This window comes from Oryctolagus cuniculus, chromosome 7 (genome assembly GCF_964237555.1).
Source record: "Oryctolagus cuniculus chromosome 7, mOryCun1.1, whole genome shotgun sequence".
Taxonomy (NCBI): Eukaryota; Metazoa; Chordata; class Mammalia; order Lagomorpha; family Leporidae; genus Oryctolagus; species Oryctolagus cuniculus.
Genome location: NC_091438.1, coordinates 119,525,138 through 119,544,978, shown reverse-complemented (window position 1 = coordinate 119,544,978; position 19,841 = coordinate 119,525,138). Strand labels below are relative to the sequence as shown.

General features: G+C 56.6%; 1 protein-coding gene across 1 annotated transcript; it reads left to right on the top strand.

Annotated features, from left to right (window-relative positions):
* The first annotated feature begins 2,249 nt into the window (after window positions 1-2,249).
* On the top strand, window positions 2,250-11,644 carry DMRTB1 (DMRT like family B with proline rich C-terminal 1). The gene is made up of 4 exons (XM_008265225.4): window positions 2,250-3,339; window positions 5,703-5,899; window positions 9,412-9,592; window positions 10,824-11,644. The coding sequence occupies exons 1-4, from the start codon at window positions 2,544-2,546 to the stop codon at window positions 10,886-10,888; spliced, it is 1,239 nt and encodes a 412-aa protein (XP_008263447.3). The 5' UTR covers window positions 2,250-2,543; the 3' UTR covers window positions 10,889-11,644.
* Window positions 11,645-19,841: the final 8,197 nt, after the last annotated feature.

Genomic DNA, 19,841 nt, shown 5'->3' with positions numbered 1-19,841 from the left:
ACCAGGCCAGTTGCTGGCCCCACCATCTTTTTAAATAACTTAAAGAAATGTATATATATAAAGAAATGTGTGTGTGTGTGTATATATATATATATATATATATATATATATATATATACATTTTTTAAAAGCAACATCCTAAGGAGTAATCCGTCATCAACCTAAATAAAACTACCAATTTGCCTGAATTTCCAAGAGTGGAATAAATAAAGCTGCTGAAATTTACCTACACAAATTGAGACTTTGGGGGGAAGACAGAAATAAACTAGTCTTTTCCTTTTTAAATTTGTTTACTGTATAAGCCCTGGGGTTTCTGCATCTTAGAATGTGACTGCTGATTAAAAAGATATATGGCTGTTTATTAATGTTCTCAAAGCACTACGCAAATTCACCTCACCATGGGTATAGTTTGCCCCTAAAGCTATGAAGTGAATACGGAAGCATTTTGTAGTTAACAGGGCTAAAATATGTTAACTCCAACAGCTTGCTTTCAATAGGATTTTCCATTAAATCATTAATGAGAAAATACAGAGGGCTTGGGTGGTCAAGCATGAAATGTAAATGAGTAGTTTTCTTTTTTAGGCCTTACTGTGCATTGTCACCTGATGTTCAAATTTAAATCTGATAATGTGAGATCCTGACGTAATGCAGCTGGTGCCCCAGATTTTCTGACAGCACAAGTGAAACTACGGTTTTTAAGTACCTTTCAAAAAATTACAAAGTCAGGGAAAAAAAAACCCACAATTTGAAATGGGTGGGTTGAGGAAAAGAGCTTGCCTATCCTTTATCCAAAGGATCATGCTTTTAAAATAAAAAAAAAAAATCATGTAGGGGTGGGCCTTTGATCTAGTTGTTAAGATGTCTGCATCCCCCATGGAAGTATTTGGGTTCGAGTCCCAGTCCTGCTCCTGATTCCAGCTTCCACCTAACGTACACCCTGGGAGGCAGCAGGTGATCGCTTGAGTATCTGGATTCCTGCCACTCATGTGGGAGACCCAGAAAGAGTTCCTGGTTCCTGGCTGTGGCCTGGCTCAGCACCGCTATTTTTTTTAAGATGTATATATTTATTTGAAATGTAGACTTACAGAGAGAGAGAGAGAGAGAGAGAGAGAGAATCTTCCATCTGCTGGTTCACTCCCTAAATGGCTGCGATGACCAGGGGTGAGCCAGGTGGAAGCCAGGAGCCAGGAGCTTCCTCCAGGTCCTGCACGTGGTGCAGGAGCCCAAAGACTTGGGCCCTCCCAGGTATACTAGCAGGGAGCTGGACTGGAAGTGAAACAGCCTGGACTTGAACCAGAGCCCACATGGGATGCTGGTGCTGCAGCTATAGCCATAGCCCAACCTGCTGTACCACAGCGCCTGCCCTGTTATGGACATTTAAATGGGAGTGAACCAGTAGATGGGACCTCCGTCTGTCAGTCTGCCTCTCGGATGAATATAAATAATTTTAAAAAATATATAGTGTTAAGAGTGAAGCAGAGACAAAGGTAGCCCTCTTTAAATGAATGCAAAGCTAACGGCAGCATTCCTAAAGAATACAGGTGACATCTACTTTTGCCCTGTTATTAAGATGAAGAATATTCTTTTAAGCAGAAAAAGACTACAAACCTCCTCTCAGCTTTCTACCCTCTCACGGGTCTCAGAAAGGCAATGGTTTCCTATCCCCAGGCAGCTGGTGAGACGGCAGGGTGCACAGCTAGGCCGCACCTGCCATGCTAGCCAGGAAGAGCATCCTGAACAGAGAGAGGGCAGTAGCGGACACACACTTCAGCCAGCGGCTAACCTTCACTGCCTCCTTCAGTAGGGTCAGCCTACGATTAGAAGCCTGTCAGCGGTTAGCGGCCCATCCCACACCTCTTTTTTTTTTTTTTTCTTTGCCCAAATAAAAGGACCTCAGGGATTCACCAATTTCTATTAAAAAAGAGAGAGAAATCAAGAATACGTATTGATTTAGTGCCCCTGGGTAAACTATGAAGCCTGTGCCGACTTTTCCCAAGACCTGGATTGTTTCAGAGCGACAACCAAAGAGTTAAGCAATGCTTCAAGCCAGTGCCAAAATACCCTTGGTTTATTTTACTTGAAAACATTCTAAGCATGTTTGCCTCCCGAAGGCATCAGCAACAGAAAAGCACCATTTCCAGAAACGGATTCCTATCCCAACACTCTTCCCCAGCCGGAATGACTGGAAGGACACACCCTTCAGCAACCCCCACGCGGCACAGAGTGCCCGAGAATATTCTAGAAGCCTCCCCGTGAACGGCTGTTTCTCTACAAGGAGGAGACATGAGCTTCCGCAGAAGCAGCAGCCTCGGGAAGGAGAAAGGCGTTCTGCCTCTTAAAGTGCTTTTATACTGTCACGGGTTTACTAAGAGGCGATTTTCTAAAGTTTTAAATCTGTGGGCCGCTGGGTATCACTCCGCCTTTTTTTTTTAATCACGAAGTACCTCCCGTCTTGGGATGGCGGGAATATCGAGTTTGAAAAATTAAATGCCTGAGACTACGGATATTCCAGATGACATGCATGCAATAGCACTCCATGAAGAATGTATTTAACCCAATCCCTTGCACCTACTTACCAAAGGCACAGAAATCCCAACGTTTGCACTGCACCGAAAAAAAAAAGGGCGAGAGAATGCAAGGGTCTGGCGGCAGTTTTTGGGCGTTTCTCGGGACGCACTACGTGCCGGTTTGCTACAAGTGTATCCACTGTCCCCAGCACCAGGGACTTGTGGGGCGCAGTTCACTGCTGCGCCACTTGCTCCGCGGCTCCCCGAGGTGGCGGTTGCACGATGAAGGCAGACGCTGCTAAACTGGCCGACAAGATGCTGCGCGCCCCCAAGTGCTCCAGGTGCCGCAACCACGGCTTCCTGGTGCCCGTCAAGGGCCACGCGGGAAAGTGCGGCTGGAAGCAGTGCACCTGCGACAAGTGCTGCCTGATCACCGAGCGCCAGAAGATCATGGCCGCGCAGAAGGTGCTCAGGAAGCAGGCCTCGGAGGAGGAGCAGGAGCTGGCCCTGGGCCCTCAGGCGCCTGAGCTGGCCGCCGGGGCGGTGGCTGGGGCCGCGGCCGCCAGCCAGGGCCCAGGCCTCCACCTGCTGCCTCCGCCGGCGGCTTCGGGAGATCTCCGGCCGGAGCCCGAGGGCCGCGCGGCTGCCTACTTTTGCGAGAGGCCGCCGCGGGGCCCCAGCCCGGGCCCGAGCGCCTTCCAGCCTGTCCTGGGCGGCCGCGGCCACGTGGCGGCCCAGCTCGGGCTGGAGGCAGCAGGCCTGGGCGGCCCTGGCCACCTGGAGCTGTGCAGGCCGCTGCGGCCCCCGCCCAGCCCGCCGTTCGCGGATTTCGGTAAGATTCCCGCACCTCGCCCTGCCTTGGCGCCGCGTCCGCTCCTCTCCCGGCTGCGGGCTCCCTGCTCCCCGAGCTCGTGGCCCGAGACCCGAACCCACAGAACAGGCCGCTGGGGTAGGGGCTGGCGGGGCCTGGGGGCTCGAGGTGGGGAAGATGCTTGGCTCTGAGCAACCCTTCTCTGAACGAGGATTTGGGATGGGTGTTTTCTTAGAAAAAGCAAAAGAGAAAGGGAGATCGAAAGGACTTTTAATATTTAGGGAGTAGTTTTGGCCTTAAAAAAGATGGCTCCCGGGGCGTTTAGCGGTGGCTCCCCCTGGGGACTCCAGGGAGAGACCAGCCCTACTGCGCCTGCGCTGCTCTTCCGGCTCCTGTCTCACACGGGCGTCCTCTTCCTTCAAGACTTTCTGGCAGGTGGGCGTGGCTCAGCTATCACTGCGCCTGCGCACCCTTCCTTCCCTGGCCGGGAGACTAGAGGCCCAGCCCAGAGTACGCTCCCCGAACCCCAACTCGGTTCAACCCATGAGTGCCTGCGCACCCTTCCTTCCCTGGCGGGTGGTGGGGGGGAACTAGAGGCCCCGCCCAGAGTACTCTCCCCCCAACCCCACCCTTGTTCAATCTATCTGCGCATGCGCACCGCTTTCGGCCATTTTGTCTGGCTAAAGGCTCGTTCTCTAGAACTTTCCGGCCATACCGGGCCTGCGCACATGTCTCTCCCTTTACTCGGTCTGCACGCTCCTCCCCTGAGCTGTGCTCTGGCCCAGTGCACCTGTGCGCCTCTTCCCACCCTTTGCGTGAGAGTGGTTGCCCATGCACTGGCTTGGTCTCCAACAGGGAACGAGATGTTTTTCTCAGCTTTGTGCGTGAACTACATTGTTCTCTGTATCTTGCTGCTTTTGGTATACAGTTTCAAGTCGCCTGTGGACTTTTTAAACATATTTTTTTAAAAAACGGTTATTTGAAAGGCAGAGTTACAGAGAGGGAAAGGCAGAGACATGTAGACTTTACTTTTTTTAAATATTTGTTTATTTAAAAGGCAGAGAGGAGTCTTCCACCTGTTGGTTCACTGCCCAAATACTAGCTGCCAAAGCCAGGAGCCCAGAACTGGATTCTGGTCTCCTGTGTGGGTGGCGGGAAGCCTGGTTCTTGAGTCATCACTTGCTGCCTCCCAAGTGCGTTAGCAGGAAGCCCATGGACACCAGTCTGGGATGTGGGCTTCCTGAGTGGGACCTTTACCCACTGCAGCACCCTCACTTGTAGACTCAAGGCTTTTAAAAACCCAGCTCTTGGAGCGCACTCATTTTCTAGGTATTTTCTCTGTGTCAGTGTGGTAGAAAGGGCACAGAGCTGAGATCTGCCTGCCCTGTAGTCTTGCACAGGTTTCCCTGTCTTCACGCTAAGGGAATTGGTTTGCTCTCTGCAGTCACTTCTGCCTTCTGGGACTTTCCAAGGAAATCCAGGTCCCCAGGGAACTAGCTGTCCGATGGAAAAACAGACCTCCACAGCCATCCTAGTTGCTTACCTTCCCAGGGACGGGATGCCATTCTTGGTTTGCTCCCAGGGATCAGGCACTGAGCACTTGGCCCATGCTGGACGTCAGCAATGTGAAGGGGGGTGGGGGGTGTTGGGTGGAGCCCTCTGCTTGCCCGCAGGGCTCCTGTCTTGGTGGGAGGGACCACGGTGGTCAGATCCTGGTGGAGAGCTCTGCTGAGGTGGTTTTGCTGTGGGCTGGAGGAGCAGGAAGACCTGGGGGAGACGCTCTGTGACGTACGGTGGGGGTCCCTCCCAGTAAACCAGCCGTAATTGGAAGTACCCAAGGAATTGGTGCACCTAGCGCACTGATCACAGTGGCCCAGGGACGCGCCGGGTGTTTCCCTCGGCATCGTGGCGCTGAGCCGGTGCTCCGGCAGGGCTCAGCTCGCCTGGGAAAGCTCAGCCCTGACAGGCGGTTTCTACCAAGTGCACATTACTTTCCCACCCTCAGAAGGTTGAAGAATCCTCAGTGGGCCCCTCGCCCGTCAGGGACAGCCTGGGCCGAACACCTCTGCAGGCAGAGTGGGAGTGGAGCTGAGGGGGCAGCGTCTGCCAGGGCCTCATTGTGGCCGCTCTGCCTGGGGACGTGATGAGGCTGTAGTTGGTGGCCGGCGCCAGCCTTGGGGGTTCCATGGCTGTGCTGAAGCGTCTTCTAAGAGCCCCTGGGTGGAGCTGAAGGGGCCCAAAGTGGGGAGGTCAAAAGCCCGATGGGTGCCGGAGCCCTGTAAGTGGATCCGAGCATGGCTGTATGGCTGCCCCGGGGCAGCAGCGTGATGGGCCGAGCCCAGCTCTGCGTTTCTAACACCTGCCTTGCTGCCCGCCTTCTTCAGGGCTCCCTGTGAACTTCAGCTTGGATCGTGCCATGGGGGCCGAGTACCTGGAGCGAGAGCCTTCCAAGCTGTACCCGAGCATGCATGCCTACTGCCCGTTCCCGCTGGGCTACCAGGATGTGGCCCCGCCCCCTGGGATCCCGCTGCAGACCGGCTTCCGGCACATCTCCTGCACCCAGTATCACGGAGGCAGCTTGGTGAGTCCTGTTCCTGGCTGCCTTCCAGGGCCTCCTACCCCAGCTGCCCTTGCCCTTATAGATCCTAAGTCATCACCGGGGCGGCCACTCGTGCCGAGCTCCCGTACCAGCAGGAGGGACACAGCCCTGAGCATGTGAGTGCAGTGGGTGTCTCTGAGAGCGCATGTGTGGACACTTCCAGGCCACTTGGCCCGGGCTGTGGCAGGTGCTTGCTCTGGGCACTTGGGTGACCACAAGCCCTGCCTGGTTGAGCACTGAGGGTGGAAAAGCTCTTCACTTTGCTGGGCACCAGGGACAGACGTCACTTCCCTGGGACTACAAGGTTTAAGGCAGAGCCAGGACCAGACATAGGTCCTCTGAACACAGGGAGAGAGCCCAGCTGAAACCTCGGAGGACATTCAGGAAGAGGTGGCATTTGAGCTGAAAATTCTGAAAACCTTCCTCCTGCAGATAGGAGTGAGATACAGTCCTCTTACCAGGGGGACGGACGCGGGTACCAGGTGCTCTCTTGGAGCCTGGGCTTCCGAACCGCACGCGTGTGAGAAGGGGCTCAGCCCTGCTGTGTGGAGCACGCGGCAGGAATGGCCAGGTTCCGCGGCCTCGGGTGCCGGCTGCTCCCAGGCCAGGGTGGTTTCCAGGCCACTCCGATTCGGCCATCTCAGAGGACCTGCAGGGCTGCAGCATGCCCAGAGGCCAGGACTGACTGTGGCTTCCTGGGCCTGTGGGACAGAGCGGTTGGTGGGAACAGGGACCACTGACACTGCCCCTGCAGGGGAGGGGGAGAGGAGTGAGGAGCAGGATTCAGGAGAGGCAAGCTTGGCATTTGAGGAAGGAAGTCACTGCCACAGAGCTTGGAGGGGTCCCTGGGGTCGCCGCCTTGCCCACCCTCCAGGCTCCCAGGGCAGTGCGCTCGCTCCAGCTCCACCCCAGCGTCTCCTCTGGCTGCTTCCGGTATCCTGGAGTTTGACTTAGCACTCGTTTCCCATTGATTCGAGGGGAAAACGTTTGACAACCGCTGGTCTTGATCATTCCCTGGGCGCCGGCCGGCCCTTTTACGAGCCTTCAAGGTGGGTGTCGGCACCCCATGGCAGAGTTGCCAGAAAAGGTTCGGACAAGTTAAGTTTCTGTCCAAGGTCGTGGAACTGGGGGGTGAGGGACTGGGATTCACACGACACGGCTGGCTGGTGACGAGCCAGGATGCGTCCCTGGTCACCCTGACTCTGGCACTGGGCTCTCTTCTGCCCCAAACATGTCTCACGCAGAGGTGGGCAAGCGTGGCCCTGCATCCTCAGCACCACTGAAACCTGTGGGCACTCCTTCAGCCGCCCCATTGCAGGCCAGGGAAAGCAAGGGGTCTCTGGCCTCCACACAGAGAGGGCTCAGGCCAAGTGGGGCCCGCACCAGCTGCTCCCACAGAAGCCCAGGCCTGGAGTCCAGGGCGGGCTGTGATTGACAGGCCTGCCAGACGCCCTCGTTCCGAGTGTGATCCCAGCTGGTTATCTGGCCCCGAGCTGCTGCCACAGGCCCAGACAGGAGCTGTGATCCGGGGAGGGGTAGACTTGGCTGAGCAGCTTGGAATTAAAGCTCTAATGATCCACCCTCCCTCCCCCTCACGTCTGGAGAGAGGATCAGGCCTTTATTCGCGAGGCTGTTTCAAACCCGAGAGCCCAGGAGTTCCTCTCATCCTGTCCTGTCCTTGCCTCCGCCCCGTCCCTGTCCCTGGGCCCATCCCTGCCCTGCGTATCGCTGCGCTCCCTCTGGGCTCCTCTCCACAGCAGAGCACAGCCCTGGAGCTGGACAGCCCCAGGGTCAGTCCCCCCTCCCTGTCCACCAGCCCTGGGACCTGGGGATGCTCCCTGCCCTCTGTGGGATGGGTGGGAGCACCCGTCTCTCTGTGATACTGATTAACCAAGGTGTGACACCTGAAGACGCCTAATGCAGGGTCTGGCACGCAGTAGGTGTTTAAGAGTGGACTTTCGGTGCTTCCCTGTGGTCAAAATCAGGAAGCATTGGCGTAATCGAAGGAGATGTTTGCAAACCTCAGAGCCTTTAATAGGCTCCTGTGAGACCCTCAAGTGTGGCAAACAGTGTGGGAGTTCTTCAGACTCACTTGTCTGAGAACTTTTTTTTTTTAAGATTTATTTATTTATTTGAAAGGCAGAGAGAGAGGTCTTCCATCTGCTGGTTCACTCTCCAGATGGCTGCAACAGCTGGAGCTGGACTGATCTGAAGCCAATAGGAGCTTCTTCCAGGTCTCCCATGTGGGTGTGGGGCCCAAGGGCTTGGGCCATCTTCTACTGCTTTCCCAGGCCATAGCAGAATGCCAGACAGGAAATGGAGTAGCTGGGATTTGAACTGGCACCTAAATGGAATGCCTGTACTGCAGGTGGTGGCTTTACCCATTACGCCATAGCACTGCTCTGAGAATGGTTTTTTAAAACAAGGAATCCTCTAATTTATTTTCACTTTTTAAAAAATACTTTTCAAAGACAGAGAGAGAGAGAAATAGAGACAGATCTCCTATCCACTGGGTCACTCCTCAAATGCCCACAGCGGCCAGGGCTGGGTCCAGTCAAGGCAGGAGCCTGAGACTCAGCCTGGGTCTCTGAGTGGGTGGTGCAGGTGCAAGTCCTCCATCATGTGCTGCCCCTCCCACCCCACCCCCGGTGCTCTGGGCAGGCAGCTAGAATGGGGAGCAGACTCGCTCGGGACAGGCCCTCCAGTTATGTGACACAGGCATCCCAAGCAGCATCTTCACTGCTGTCCCTAAGAACGCTTTAACAACTTGAACTTGACAGTATCTTATAGGACCCTGGGGCTCCTTGACACCCAGCCTGGGCAGTGCTGCTCTCAAGTACCTGGACTGAGAAGTGAAAAGTGGAAACAGAACGTCCTTCGTGTCCTTACCACAGTCCCACCTTGCCCCAGTGGCTCCCGGCCCATGGCTGGGCCTGCAGTGCTGCCCTGGGCCAGTGTCTGTAGACGGAGGGACAGACACGGGCTGCTCTGTCTGTGGGCCTTTGGAGGTCACCCCGCCCCTTGCCTCTGTTAATGGATGTGCCACACACAGGACACCGACTTGTCCCTGCTATGCCCTTGTCCTTTGAGCTCAAGTCATGGTCCTGGGGCCAGCCCAGGGACCCTTGAACATGGAAGGTGTCCAGAGCCTCCCACAGCGCACAGCAGTGCAGCTCAGAGGTCAGCTGCCTGGGCTGTGGACTTGCACAGACGTGGGCTCGGCGTCTGTCTTTGCCACTCCCCAGCCCTGTGGCCTGGGCCCTCCGTTCTGTCTGACCGAATCTTCTCATCCTGTCGGGAACAGCTGTGGCACCTGCCTGTGTTGCTGCTTGTCCTTGATCACGTTCCGGTGTCTGCTCAACACCTCTCCCAGTGTTCTGGGCCAGAGGTGGCGCTGCCCAAAGGGGAGCCCCCACTTGGGAAATGACTGACCTTCTCGATGGGCCCTGGGGCTCACTGTCCCCCTCTGCCTCTCGGCCACACGTGCCACGCAGGTGTCGGAAGCAGTGGGAGAGTTCCAGTCCACCTTCTACCCACCGCCTGCCCCACCGCAGCCCCCGTTCCTCCCGCCGGGCTTCCTCTCAGCGCTCCACTTCCTGCCGCCACCTCCACCGCCGCCACCGTCGCCTTCCTTCTCGCTGACCATCCTGTCTGAGACAGAGAAGGAGAACCCTGGTGAGTGTGCCGGAATGTCTGGCTCTCTGGCCTTTCTGGAGGACTGGAGCCGGGTGGGGGGAGGGGCGGGGAGTGCAGAGTCTCCTGCATGCAGGACGTGACCAGGGGAGGTGGGAAGAGGAGCCAGGCGGAAACCCCAGCCCCCTGCGGTCCTGGAGGACGTGAAAGGCAGAGCTGGGACATGCAGAGTTCTTTGGCTTACTTCCTCATTGAACCAGCTCGGTTGCCCAGCATGTGGACGGGGGCTGCCTGTGCTGTGTCCAGAAGGCACAGGTGCCAGGCCTCTGGGCTTGAGTGTGACTTCTGCTTAGGCGCAGCACATGCTGAGCCTGGGACAGCAGCAGGAGCTGGCCTGGGGCAGCTGGGACTGGTCCCTGTGCCCCAGACCGCTCCGGCAGGGCTGTGGGCACTCATGTGTCAGTCTCTCAGCTGTAAGCAGTCCTCCGTGCAGGGTACTGAGGAGCTGGTAAAGCCGTGACTGTGAAAATACTCTGGGTTTTCCTTTTGAGGACCCTGGCTGCCTTGAAGGTTCTGGGACTTTCTTCCTTTTGGTCTTCCCCTGGGATGCCTGTGACTTGTAAAGGGCCGACACACTCGAGCATGGCCAGGACCATGTCATGAGCTGGGGCAGTCTGGTGATGTCATTCCCGTTTTATTGACGAGGAGACAGGGTTGTCGCACATTTGCTGTGTGTGTAGTGTGTCGCTCCGTTAGCTGGAGAGGTGTCCAGCGAGGCTTGAAGCGCTCTGGGCATGAGTCCCTGCTCCAGCTGGGTGACCTTGGGCAAGGCCATTCACTCCAGAGCGCCTCCGTTTCAACTGTGCAAAAGTGGGACCATGACAGTCCCTACTTCATGAGGTTATGCTGAGAACAAAATCGAATCTGGAGCTGATGAAGGCCTGAGTGGCAGATAGCAGTCACTGGGGTTTCACCTGCCCGTGCTGCCCCTGCCAGGGAGGTGCTGGCCCATTTTACAGAAGGGCAAGCCTCAGAGCTGTGGCGTGCCTTGCTTGATGCCGTCCGGCTCATGAGGGGCCACATTGGAGGTGCACCTGAGGGTGGACCATCTGGCCAGGGCTAGAATTCCAGGCTGCTGGCCCCAGGTACGTTCAAAGCGAATTCATACTCCACAGGGACTGGGGGTGGAGATGAGGCTTCACCAGAAGTCTGCATCTGTAAGTGGGCCACTTGCCCCCCATCTCAGTGCAGCCGCCTTCTTTGTCTTCCACAGATGGGCAGGAGGCTGAGACCCCGGGAGAGGCCCGCCAGCTGGAGTCTGAGGAGCAGTCGGAATGAGCCCAGGCCTCTGGGCCAGCGTGGGGGTGGGGGCGGGGGTGGGGTGGGGGTGTCACAGTGTCTGGTGACAGAGAGGCTAGGCAGGAGACTGAAGCTGATTCTCGTCTCGAGGGAGGGGGGAGGAGGGTGATTTCTGGGATCTTGCAGCCCTGAGCTGTGCGTGGAGGGACCACCTGGGAGGGCCAGGCGCTGAGGAGTGGGGCTGTGGAAGCCCGTGTGTAGGAATGAATTTCACTGTCCCAGTGTGCTGCTGTTTATCGGACCAGCCCCGAATGGCGGGCTTTGATTTTCGCAGGCCCCACTCAGCACAGAAGGCACCATCTATTCCCGCCTTCTGCTGCCTTTTGCCTGGTCCCCAGGGGGCTGGAACACCACCGACATCAAGGCCAGCCCGAGCAGCCAAGGCCAAGGGCGCTGACAGCAGGCTCTGCAGCGTCCTGTCTTGCTGCTCTCTGTTCCTGGCCACTGCCCCTCCTCCTCCAGGGGGTTCGACCAGCCAGCATCCTGACCCCGGGGCCACTTCACTGCCCTCCATGAAGCTTAGTCCTTATAGGTACCGTTTCTGGTTTTAAGAAATCTAGTAGAGTTTGACTATTTGATGTTTTTATAGTAATTCTCAACTTCCAAAAGTAGGCTGCTCACAAGCACTGACACAGTTCTCAGAGAATAGGATGGCGCTTCTGAGTTGCCGGTGACGTCAGCAGTTTCTTCTCTGGGCGCGGACAGCTGTTGAAATAAAGCGAGCAGTGGAAAATCCTCATGGATGGTTTGTTCTCTCGTGCCCGTGGCAGGCTGCGTCAGGCAGGAGCCCGGCCTGGGCCCGACTGGCATCTGCCCTTGCTTGGGCGAGGCCCTTCCTGGTCTGCCTGCCCACAGCCTTGACCTTGGTTACCCAGCGGGAGGACTGGGCCAGGCTACTGCATTTCTCTATTCTTTATTGCTGTGATTAAACAGCGGAGACCTAGGGAAATCTCACGTGGACAAACAAAACATCAAAATTTCTTTTAGTTTTCCTTCTGGCTCCTGTCAAGGTGCCAGTGGGGGGAGATGGTTCTACAAAACAGAACTTGATCCCATTCTGCTGGTTCAGGGCTCTGGGCCTCTTCCCTAAGAAACATCCCATGTTTCTCCTAGACTCAGACTGTGGCTGTCCCCAGCCCTGCCCTCCAGAACACGGACTCCAATCAGGGAGACACAGATAGTCTGATGGGACTGGTATAGGAGCTGTACGGGGGCCCTGGGGTGGCCAGACAGTGCTCAGCTGCATGGGAAAGGGCGAACAGGAGTAGAAGAACGAAGGAGAGATGGGCAGCCCCAGTAGAGGTGCATAAGGAGGGTGGGGGGCCTGGGGTGAGACGGCATCGGTTCTCTGTCCAGGGAAGAGCGAGAGCCCAGGAGCCAGTCTCCAGGAATTGGACAGTGCCTTCCCCAAATCCGCAGGGTGGGGGCGGGGTGCCCCTAATGGTGAACAGACCAATTGGGGTGCACAGCCCCAGCCTACTGGTCTTCAGGGAGGGCGGCCTGGAGAGAGGCCCCTGCTGGCCCTCCCTGTTCCCGAGGGTCGCCCACGGTCACTTAGCCTGTGTGGGTCAGTGGAGCTCTGCTCCCTGAAGCCTCTTCCCAACAGCAAGAGCTGCGGAAAACCAAGCCTGCTCACATGGCCGCGTACCCAAGGCCTGGACGGGTGGCACAGCCAGGCCCCGCAGGGAAGCACGGGAAACAGACGCACTAAGCGGGGAGAATTGGAAGGTGGCAGCTTCCCCGGCATCGGCATCGGGTGTCCTGGCCGGGCGCCGCCGGAAGGGGGCGGGGCCTGTTGCCTAGCGACCCAAGGCCCAGCGCTCGGGGCTGGAGCGTTTCCTGCAGCGCCGGGCTTGAAGCGCCCCCTGGAGATTTGGGATGTCCCTGGGAAGTCAAGGTTCTGTGTCTGTCCACGCGTGAGCAATCTCAGCAAACCGTTTCTGCGCCGCGCTGCCTGGGGAAGGCGCGTGCAGCTGGTGCGGCCCCCGCTTGCTTCCCTCTCTGAGCTCTACCAGTCGCCTTCCTGCGTCCCCTGGTCATTGCCTGTCACTCCGGGGGAGGCCCCGCAGCGCCTGCCCAGCTCCTGTCGCCCTCCGCGCGCCCGTGACCCTCTGCGTGCGCAGATCCCTCCGTGGGGCTTGGCTAAGTGTGGTCCCGCAGTCATGCTGTGCCTGCTTCGAATGAGCTAATGGGGTTTGGGGCATCTTGTGGACTGGGGTGGCGGGTCACTCACTGCTGCCCGTCTGCTGGGACTTCCACAGGGGTCAGAAAACAGAGTGGGCCTCCATGGAATCACACTGCCTGCCCCGCGCGCCCTCTTTCCCTCATTCAGCCTGCTCCTCGGTAGCTAAAAGACGGTGACATCAGAGCCCCAGGCAGACATGCAACCCAGGGTGTGTCGAGGGCCACGGACATCCTGGGGCACCAGTTAGAGTTTTTAAAGACCTTTTTTACTTATTTGTAAGGCAGAGTGACAGGGAGCGAGATCTTCCATCTGCTGGTTCATTCCCCAAATGCTCACAACAGCCAAGGGCTGGGCCAAGGTAGAGTCAGGAGCTAGAAGCTCCATCCAGGTCTCCTGGGTGAGTGGCCGAGACCCAAGCACTTGGGCTGTCATCCGCTGCCTCCCAGGGGCATTCGTGGGAAGCTGCATTGGAAGCAAAGAGTAGCTGGGACTCGAAGAAGACCCTTGGTCAGACAGGGGGTGCCTGCATCCCAAGCCCTGGCTTAATCGGCTGCACCACAGCACCTGCCCCCAGGGATTTTTTTTTTTTCAGGCAGAGTGGACAGTGAGAGAGAGAGAGACAGAGAGAAAGGTCTTCCTTTTTCCATTCGTTCACCCCCCAGTGGCTGCTGCGGCCAGCGCACCAGGCTGATCCGAAGGCAGGAGCCAGGTGCTTCTCCTGGTCTCCCATGGGGTGCAGGGCCCAAGCACTTGGGCCATCCTCCACTGCACTCCCTGGCCACAGCAGAGAGCTGGCCTGGAAGAGGGGCAACCAGGACAGAATCTGGTGCCCTGACCGGGACTAGAACCTGGTATGCCGGCGCCGCAAGGCGGAGGATTAGCCTAGTGAGCCGCAGCGCCGGCCGGGGATTTTTTTTTTTTTTTTTTTTTTTTAGATTGATTCCACTTATTTGGAAGGGAGAGATACAGAGAGAAGGAGAGACAGGCAGACAGAGAGAGCTTCCATCCTCCAGTTTATTCCCTAAATGGCCACAATGGCCAGGGTTATACCAGGCTGCAGTCAGGAGTCAGGAGCTTCTTCCAGGTTTCCCACGTAGGTGCAGGGGCCCAAGGACTTGAACCATATTTTGCTGCCCTCCCAGGTGCACTAGCAGGGAGCTGGATGGGAAGTGGAGCAGCCAGGACTGGAATCGGTGCCTATATTGGATGCCGGTGCTGCGGGTGGAGGCTTTACCTGCTGCACTTCAGCGCCAGCCCCAGAGTTTTGTTTTTGTTTATAATTTTAGGGCTTTTTAAAGATTTATTTATTTATTTATTTGACAGGTAGAGTTATAGACAGTGAGAGAGAGAGACAGAGAGAAAGGTCTTCCTTCCGTTGGTTCACCCCCCAAATGGCCGCTACAGCCAGCACTGCGCCAATCTGAAGCCAGGAGCCAGGAGTCTCTTCCTGGTCTCCCATGCGGGTGCAGGGCCCAAGCACTTGGGCCATCCTCCACTGCCCTCCCGGGCCACAGCAGAGAGCTGGACTGGAAGAGGAGCAACCGGGACTAGAACCTGGCGCCCATATGGGATGGCGGCACCGCAGGTGGAGGATTAACCAAGTGAGCCATGGCACCGGCCCCATACCCCAGAGTTTTATACCCGTGTTGTCCCGAGTTCACCCCCGAGGTTCCTCATACACAGAATGCACTCTGGTTTCTGGGGCAGTACCAGCAAAGCACAGGGAGGGCAGCCTCACCACCGGCCACAGCGCGCAGGACTCCTCCGAGAGCTCACGTTGGCATGGGGGTGAGTCCCTGTGGGAAGAGCCCCCAGACCCAGACCCCCAGGCGTAACCTCCCTCTGGGAGAAGGGCGATCAACAACTCCTGCGGCCTGGCGTTGCCGTGAGCCCCACCATGTGGACTGAGGTAGGCAGTGTGCCTATCCGGTGGCCCAAGGGTGACAAAGGGGTGTGTGCGTGTCTCTTCAGCTCTTCCACCGTGATGTGCCCAGTGCTTCCTGGAGAATGAGCTCGGGATGGTCGGCACCCTCTTGGAGACAAAACAAGTCCTTCTGGGCCTGGAACGGTGGACGAGGTCCTGTCCCTGCAGCCCTGGGTACTCACACAGCTCCTCCCCCTCCTGAGCACGGAGGCTGTGGGGGTGGGGGCTGGTGGGCCCCTCCTGCTAGGGAGCTGCTGAAGAGACCCTGGAAACAGCCAGGCCTGCTCTCCTTGGCCAAGGCCCACGGCGCTTCCTACCTGTGTGCTCTGGGGTATCGGGAACCTTGCCCAGCCTCCCCTCGCCTCATGAGCCGAGGAGGCGAGAGCGCCTGGGTGAACCTGCTCCTCTGATGTCGCCTCCTGGCACACGGACGATGGCACCTGTGTGGGTGCCTGAATGCAGGTGTCCACCTGAGGCTGTGACAGCAGGATCCTGGGAGTCGCCATGGCCCCCGGTGGTGGCTGTTTGCCTCCAGGTGCTCCCCGGTGCCAGGTGCGGTGCTGAGCGCTCACCACCCCTTCTGCCCGTGGATCCTCACAGGCTGCCCCTCCGGGCAGCCACCAGCACCTCATCTTAACCGAGAGACAACCCAAGCCCGCAGAGGTTGGGTTCTTGCCCTCGGCCGGGCTGTTTGCAAGTGGCAGAGCTGGGGTTAAGTTCGCGCTCCTCCGGAGACCAGAGCTAAATTCCTATGTGCCCTTGCTCTCTGACAGTCTTGGGGGAGTCGTGGTACCCCCGGGGTTGCTCCCCAGCTCTGTGGGTTCCAGCACTGTGGACCAGCCTGGTACAAAGTGGAGCTAGCTCAGGTCTCATACAGGGAATGAGATCAGTTTTTAAAAAGACTTCCGAACTGGCCGGCGCCGCGGCTCACTAGGCTAATCCTCCGCCTAGCGGCGCCGGCACACCGGGTTCTAGTCCCGGTCAGGGCACCAGATTCTGTCCTGGTTGCCCCTCTTCCAGGCCAGCCCTCTGCTGTGGCCAGGGAGTGCAGTGGAGGATGGCCCAGGTGCTTGGGCCCTGCACCCCATGGGAGACCAGGAAAAGCACCTGGCTCCTGGCTCCTGCCATCGGATCAGCGCGGTGCGCCGGCCGCGGCGGCCATTGGAGGGTGAACCAACGGCAAAAAGGAAGACCTTTCTCTCTGTCTCTCTCTCTCTCACTGTCCACTCTGCCTGTCAAAAAATAAAAAAATAAAAAAATAAAAAGACTTCCGAACTCCTTTTATTCTGTTAAGAAAAATGAGCAAGGAAGCATGGAGTTGATTTTTTTTTGATGAGTATTAATAGTTTAGCAAAATGTAAGTCTCAGCCTTCTCACAAAGTGGATGATGAAGCTTCAGTATTCGTGCTTTTAACTCCAATATATCCTAGGAAGCAGTTTGATTTTTACCAAGATCATTTCTTTTCATGATCCCCTTTTTCATCTCTCTTCAGGCTTTTAGTTTTTGATGAAAAATAATTAGTTGCGAGTATAACTAATGCATAAAATGTCAACAGTTTTGGAAGTGTGAGCCAGGAGTAGGGTTTCCCCCACCTCTGTCACCCTCATCCTTTGCCCCCTTCAAAAGCCACTGGCACGAGCAGGACCTTAATGCTGGTTCGAGCACCCGACTTATTCATATCCAGTTTCGCATTTTCCGCTGGAGTTTTGTATCCGGCGTGCGATGTGGGTTCAGCTCATTTGTTGGCCCATGGATGTCTTGTGGCTCCAGCACCACACGTGTAGTCTTCCAGTGAATTTTATTTTTTTGGCAGCTTCTCTCTTTTGTTCCATTGATCTTTTTTTTTTTTTTTTAAGATTTTTATTTATTTATTTGAAAGGCAGAGTTACAGAGAGGAAGAGGCAAAGAGAGAGAGATCTTCCATCCGCTGGCTCACTCCCCAAATGGCTGCAATGACCAGAGCTGGGCCAATCTGAAGCCAGGAGCCAGGAACTTCGTTTGGGTCTCCCACGTGGCACAGGGGCCCAAGGACTTGGGCCATCTTCTGCTTTCCCAGCCCATAGCAGAGAGCTTGATCGGAAGTGGAGCAGCAGGGACTTGAACTGGCGCGCATATGGGATGCGGGCACTGCAGGCTGGAGCTTTACCCTCTGTACCACGGAGCTATCTGCCCCGCCATTGATCTGTTTTTAAACAAACATGCAGTGGAGTGAGGTGCACACTGCTGTGCATGCTGCTCTGTTCATTAATCCTGGCTCAAGCCTGTGAGTGTGTGTGTGTGTGTGCACATGGATTTACATGTGTGCATATGTGTGTGCATGCGCACATGTGGGTACTGCAGAGCTCTCTGCCGCCTGGTGAAGTCTGTGACCCTTGGCCTTGGTTATGGAGGAAACCACTGACGCTTAATACGCTGTCAGAACAGAGAAATACGCTGTGCTTTGGGAACACACGCACTTCTCGATGCACACGTTAAATCACGGAGCCTAGCAGTGGGTCTCTTCGCTGGCAGCAGTTCAGAGGCGTGCCATAACTGATCTTTCTTTTTTTTCTTTCTTTTTTGACAGGCAGAGTGGACAGTGAGAGAAAGAGAGAGAGAGAGAGACAGACAGACAGACAGAGAGAAAGGTCTTCCTTTGCCGTTGGTTCACCCTCCAATGGCCGCCGCTGCTAGTGCGCTGTGGCTGGCGCACCGTGCTGATCCGAAGGCAGGAGCCAGGTGCTTCTCCTGGTCTCCCATGGGGTGCAGGGCCCAAGCACTTGGGCCATCCTCCACTGCACTCCTGGGCCACAGCAGAGAGCTGGCCTGGAAGAGGGGCAACCGGGAAAGAATCCGGCACCCCGACCAGGACTAGAACCCGGTGTGCTGGCGCCGTAGGCGGAGGATTAGCCTATTGAGCCGCGGCGCCGGCCTCCATAACTGATCTTTCAAGGCACTTGCAGCACCTGTAAGATGACACACGAATAGTCACAGCTAGTCACACCAGCTCTGTGGCCTGCATTTGCTGTTCAAGCAGCCGCTGAGTTATGGTTAGAAGTTTGTGGAAATCAAGGTGTGCTCCCCAGCCCCCAGCCGCCCTGTCCAAGCCCAGAGCCCTTGCCCCTCTCCCAGCACCCCCAGTTATGAACTTCCATGGTAGAGCTGGAGAGCTCCTGTCTCCATCACTCTGGCGAGCAGCTCTGCAGTAGTTCATTGACGTGATGGAACGTCCTGCATGTAGCCGTCCTCCTGCTAGGACACCGTTAGCTTCCTCTTCTTTGCTGCCACTGACTTAATTTCTCCTTCCCTCCCTCCCTCCCTTCCCTCTATCCCTCCCTCCCTCCCTCCCTCTTTCCTTCCCTCCCTCCCTCTTTCCTTCCCTCCCTCCCTCTCTCCCTCCCTCTTTCCTTCCCTCCCTCCCTCTCTCCCTCCCTCCCTCCCTCTTTCCTTCCCTCCCTCCCTCCTTCCCTCCCTCCCTCTCTCCCTCCCTCTTTCCTTCCCTCCCTCCGTCTTTCCTCCCTCCCTCCCTCCCTTCCCTCTCTCCCTCCCTCCTTCCTTCCCTCCCTCCCCCTTTCCTTCCCTCCCTCCCTCCCTCCTTCCTTCCTTCCCTCCCTCCCTCTTTCCTTCCCTCCCTCCCTCCCTCCTTCCTTCCCTCCTTCCCTCCTTCCTTCCACCCTTCCTTCCCTCCTTCCTTCCACCCCTCCTCCCTTCCTCCCTTTTCAAGATTTATTTGAAGAACATAGTGACAGAGAGGGAGGGACACAGAGCGCTCTTCCATCCGCTGGTTCGCTCCCCACAGGCCTGCAATAGCCATATCTGGACCAGGCTGCAGCCAGGAGCCAGGGACTCCATCTTGGTCTCCACCTGGGTGACAGGGACCCAGGTGCTCAGGCCATCTTTCGCTGTGTTCTCAGGCACATTAGCAGGGAGCTGGGTTGGAAACGGAGAGCAGCTGAGACACAAACCTGCACTCCGGTCCAGGATGCCAGCATCACAGGTGACCACTAACCTGCCCAGCCCAGCGCTGGCCCCTGCCTTAATTACTTAACAGTTCCTCCTGGTACAATCCCTGTGCCAGTAGGGCCACCTCGCTGACTCATCTGCCTTCAGAGGGACCCTCGGCGGGTGCTGGCAACCCAGCCACTCTCAGAGAGCACCCAGTCTGCAGGCTGCACCTCCTCCTCCCGGAAGTGGCCAACCTCTATGCCATGTCACGCTTTGCCACACCAGACGGGAGATGCCACACCAGCCCCAGTGATCAAGGGATCAGGTAGGCAGGCTGGAGAGGGCTCCCCAGGCTGTGCCGCGTCCTGGGGGCAGATGCCAAGCCCCTGGGTGCTTTGTGCCCGTTTTATTACTAGCAGCATGCAAGATGCTAATGTTTACAGGGTCAGCTCTTGCATTTGAGCCAGTGCAGGCACTGGCCTGCGAGTAATTAGCTGCTGCGTTGTGTCTTTGTCTTTTTTCTTTTTTTAAGTTTGAATCAGAAAATCTGTTTTCTTTCTCCTCCTTGGTGGTAGATGAAGACACAGGACATTCTGTGTGAACTTGAGTTTCTTCCCATGTTCATGGGCAGTTAAGTTCCAGCTGTAATCCAGTTACCCAGCAAACACTGAGTTGCCACCTGGGGTTGTCAGCCTTGTTCTGGGACAGTTGATCTCCTTGGGAAAGCCAGAGATCCCGGGGCGTGGTTCTGATGTGTGGCCCACACCTGGTTGTGAAACCCTGGCCGTTGCCATTGTTGGACCTTAGTTAAGTCAGGGCTTCTCTACATCTGGCTCTTGGGTTCTGTTTTCCAGTTGGGAGGGTTTTGCTCCCATGGCATAACCACATCAGTCATGGA

What these genes read in the sequence shown, in the direction of transcription:
- DMRTB1 (XM_008265225.4), top strand. Translation starts at nt 2,544, where the DNA reads ATGTATTTAACCCAATCCCTTGCACCTACTTACCAAAGGCACAGAAAT. An exon ending in AGTATCACGGAGGCAGCTTG is followed by an intron (nt 5,900 to 9,411) that starts GTGAGTCCTGTT and finishes CGTGCCACGCAG; the next exon opens with GTGTCGGAAGCAGTGGGAGA. An exon ending in GACAGAGAAGGAGAACCCTG is followed by an intron (nt 9,593 to 10,823) that starts GTGAGTGTGCCG and finishes TGTCTTCCACAG; the next exon opens with ATGGGCAGGAGGCTGAGACC.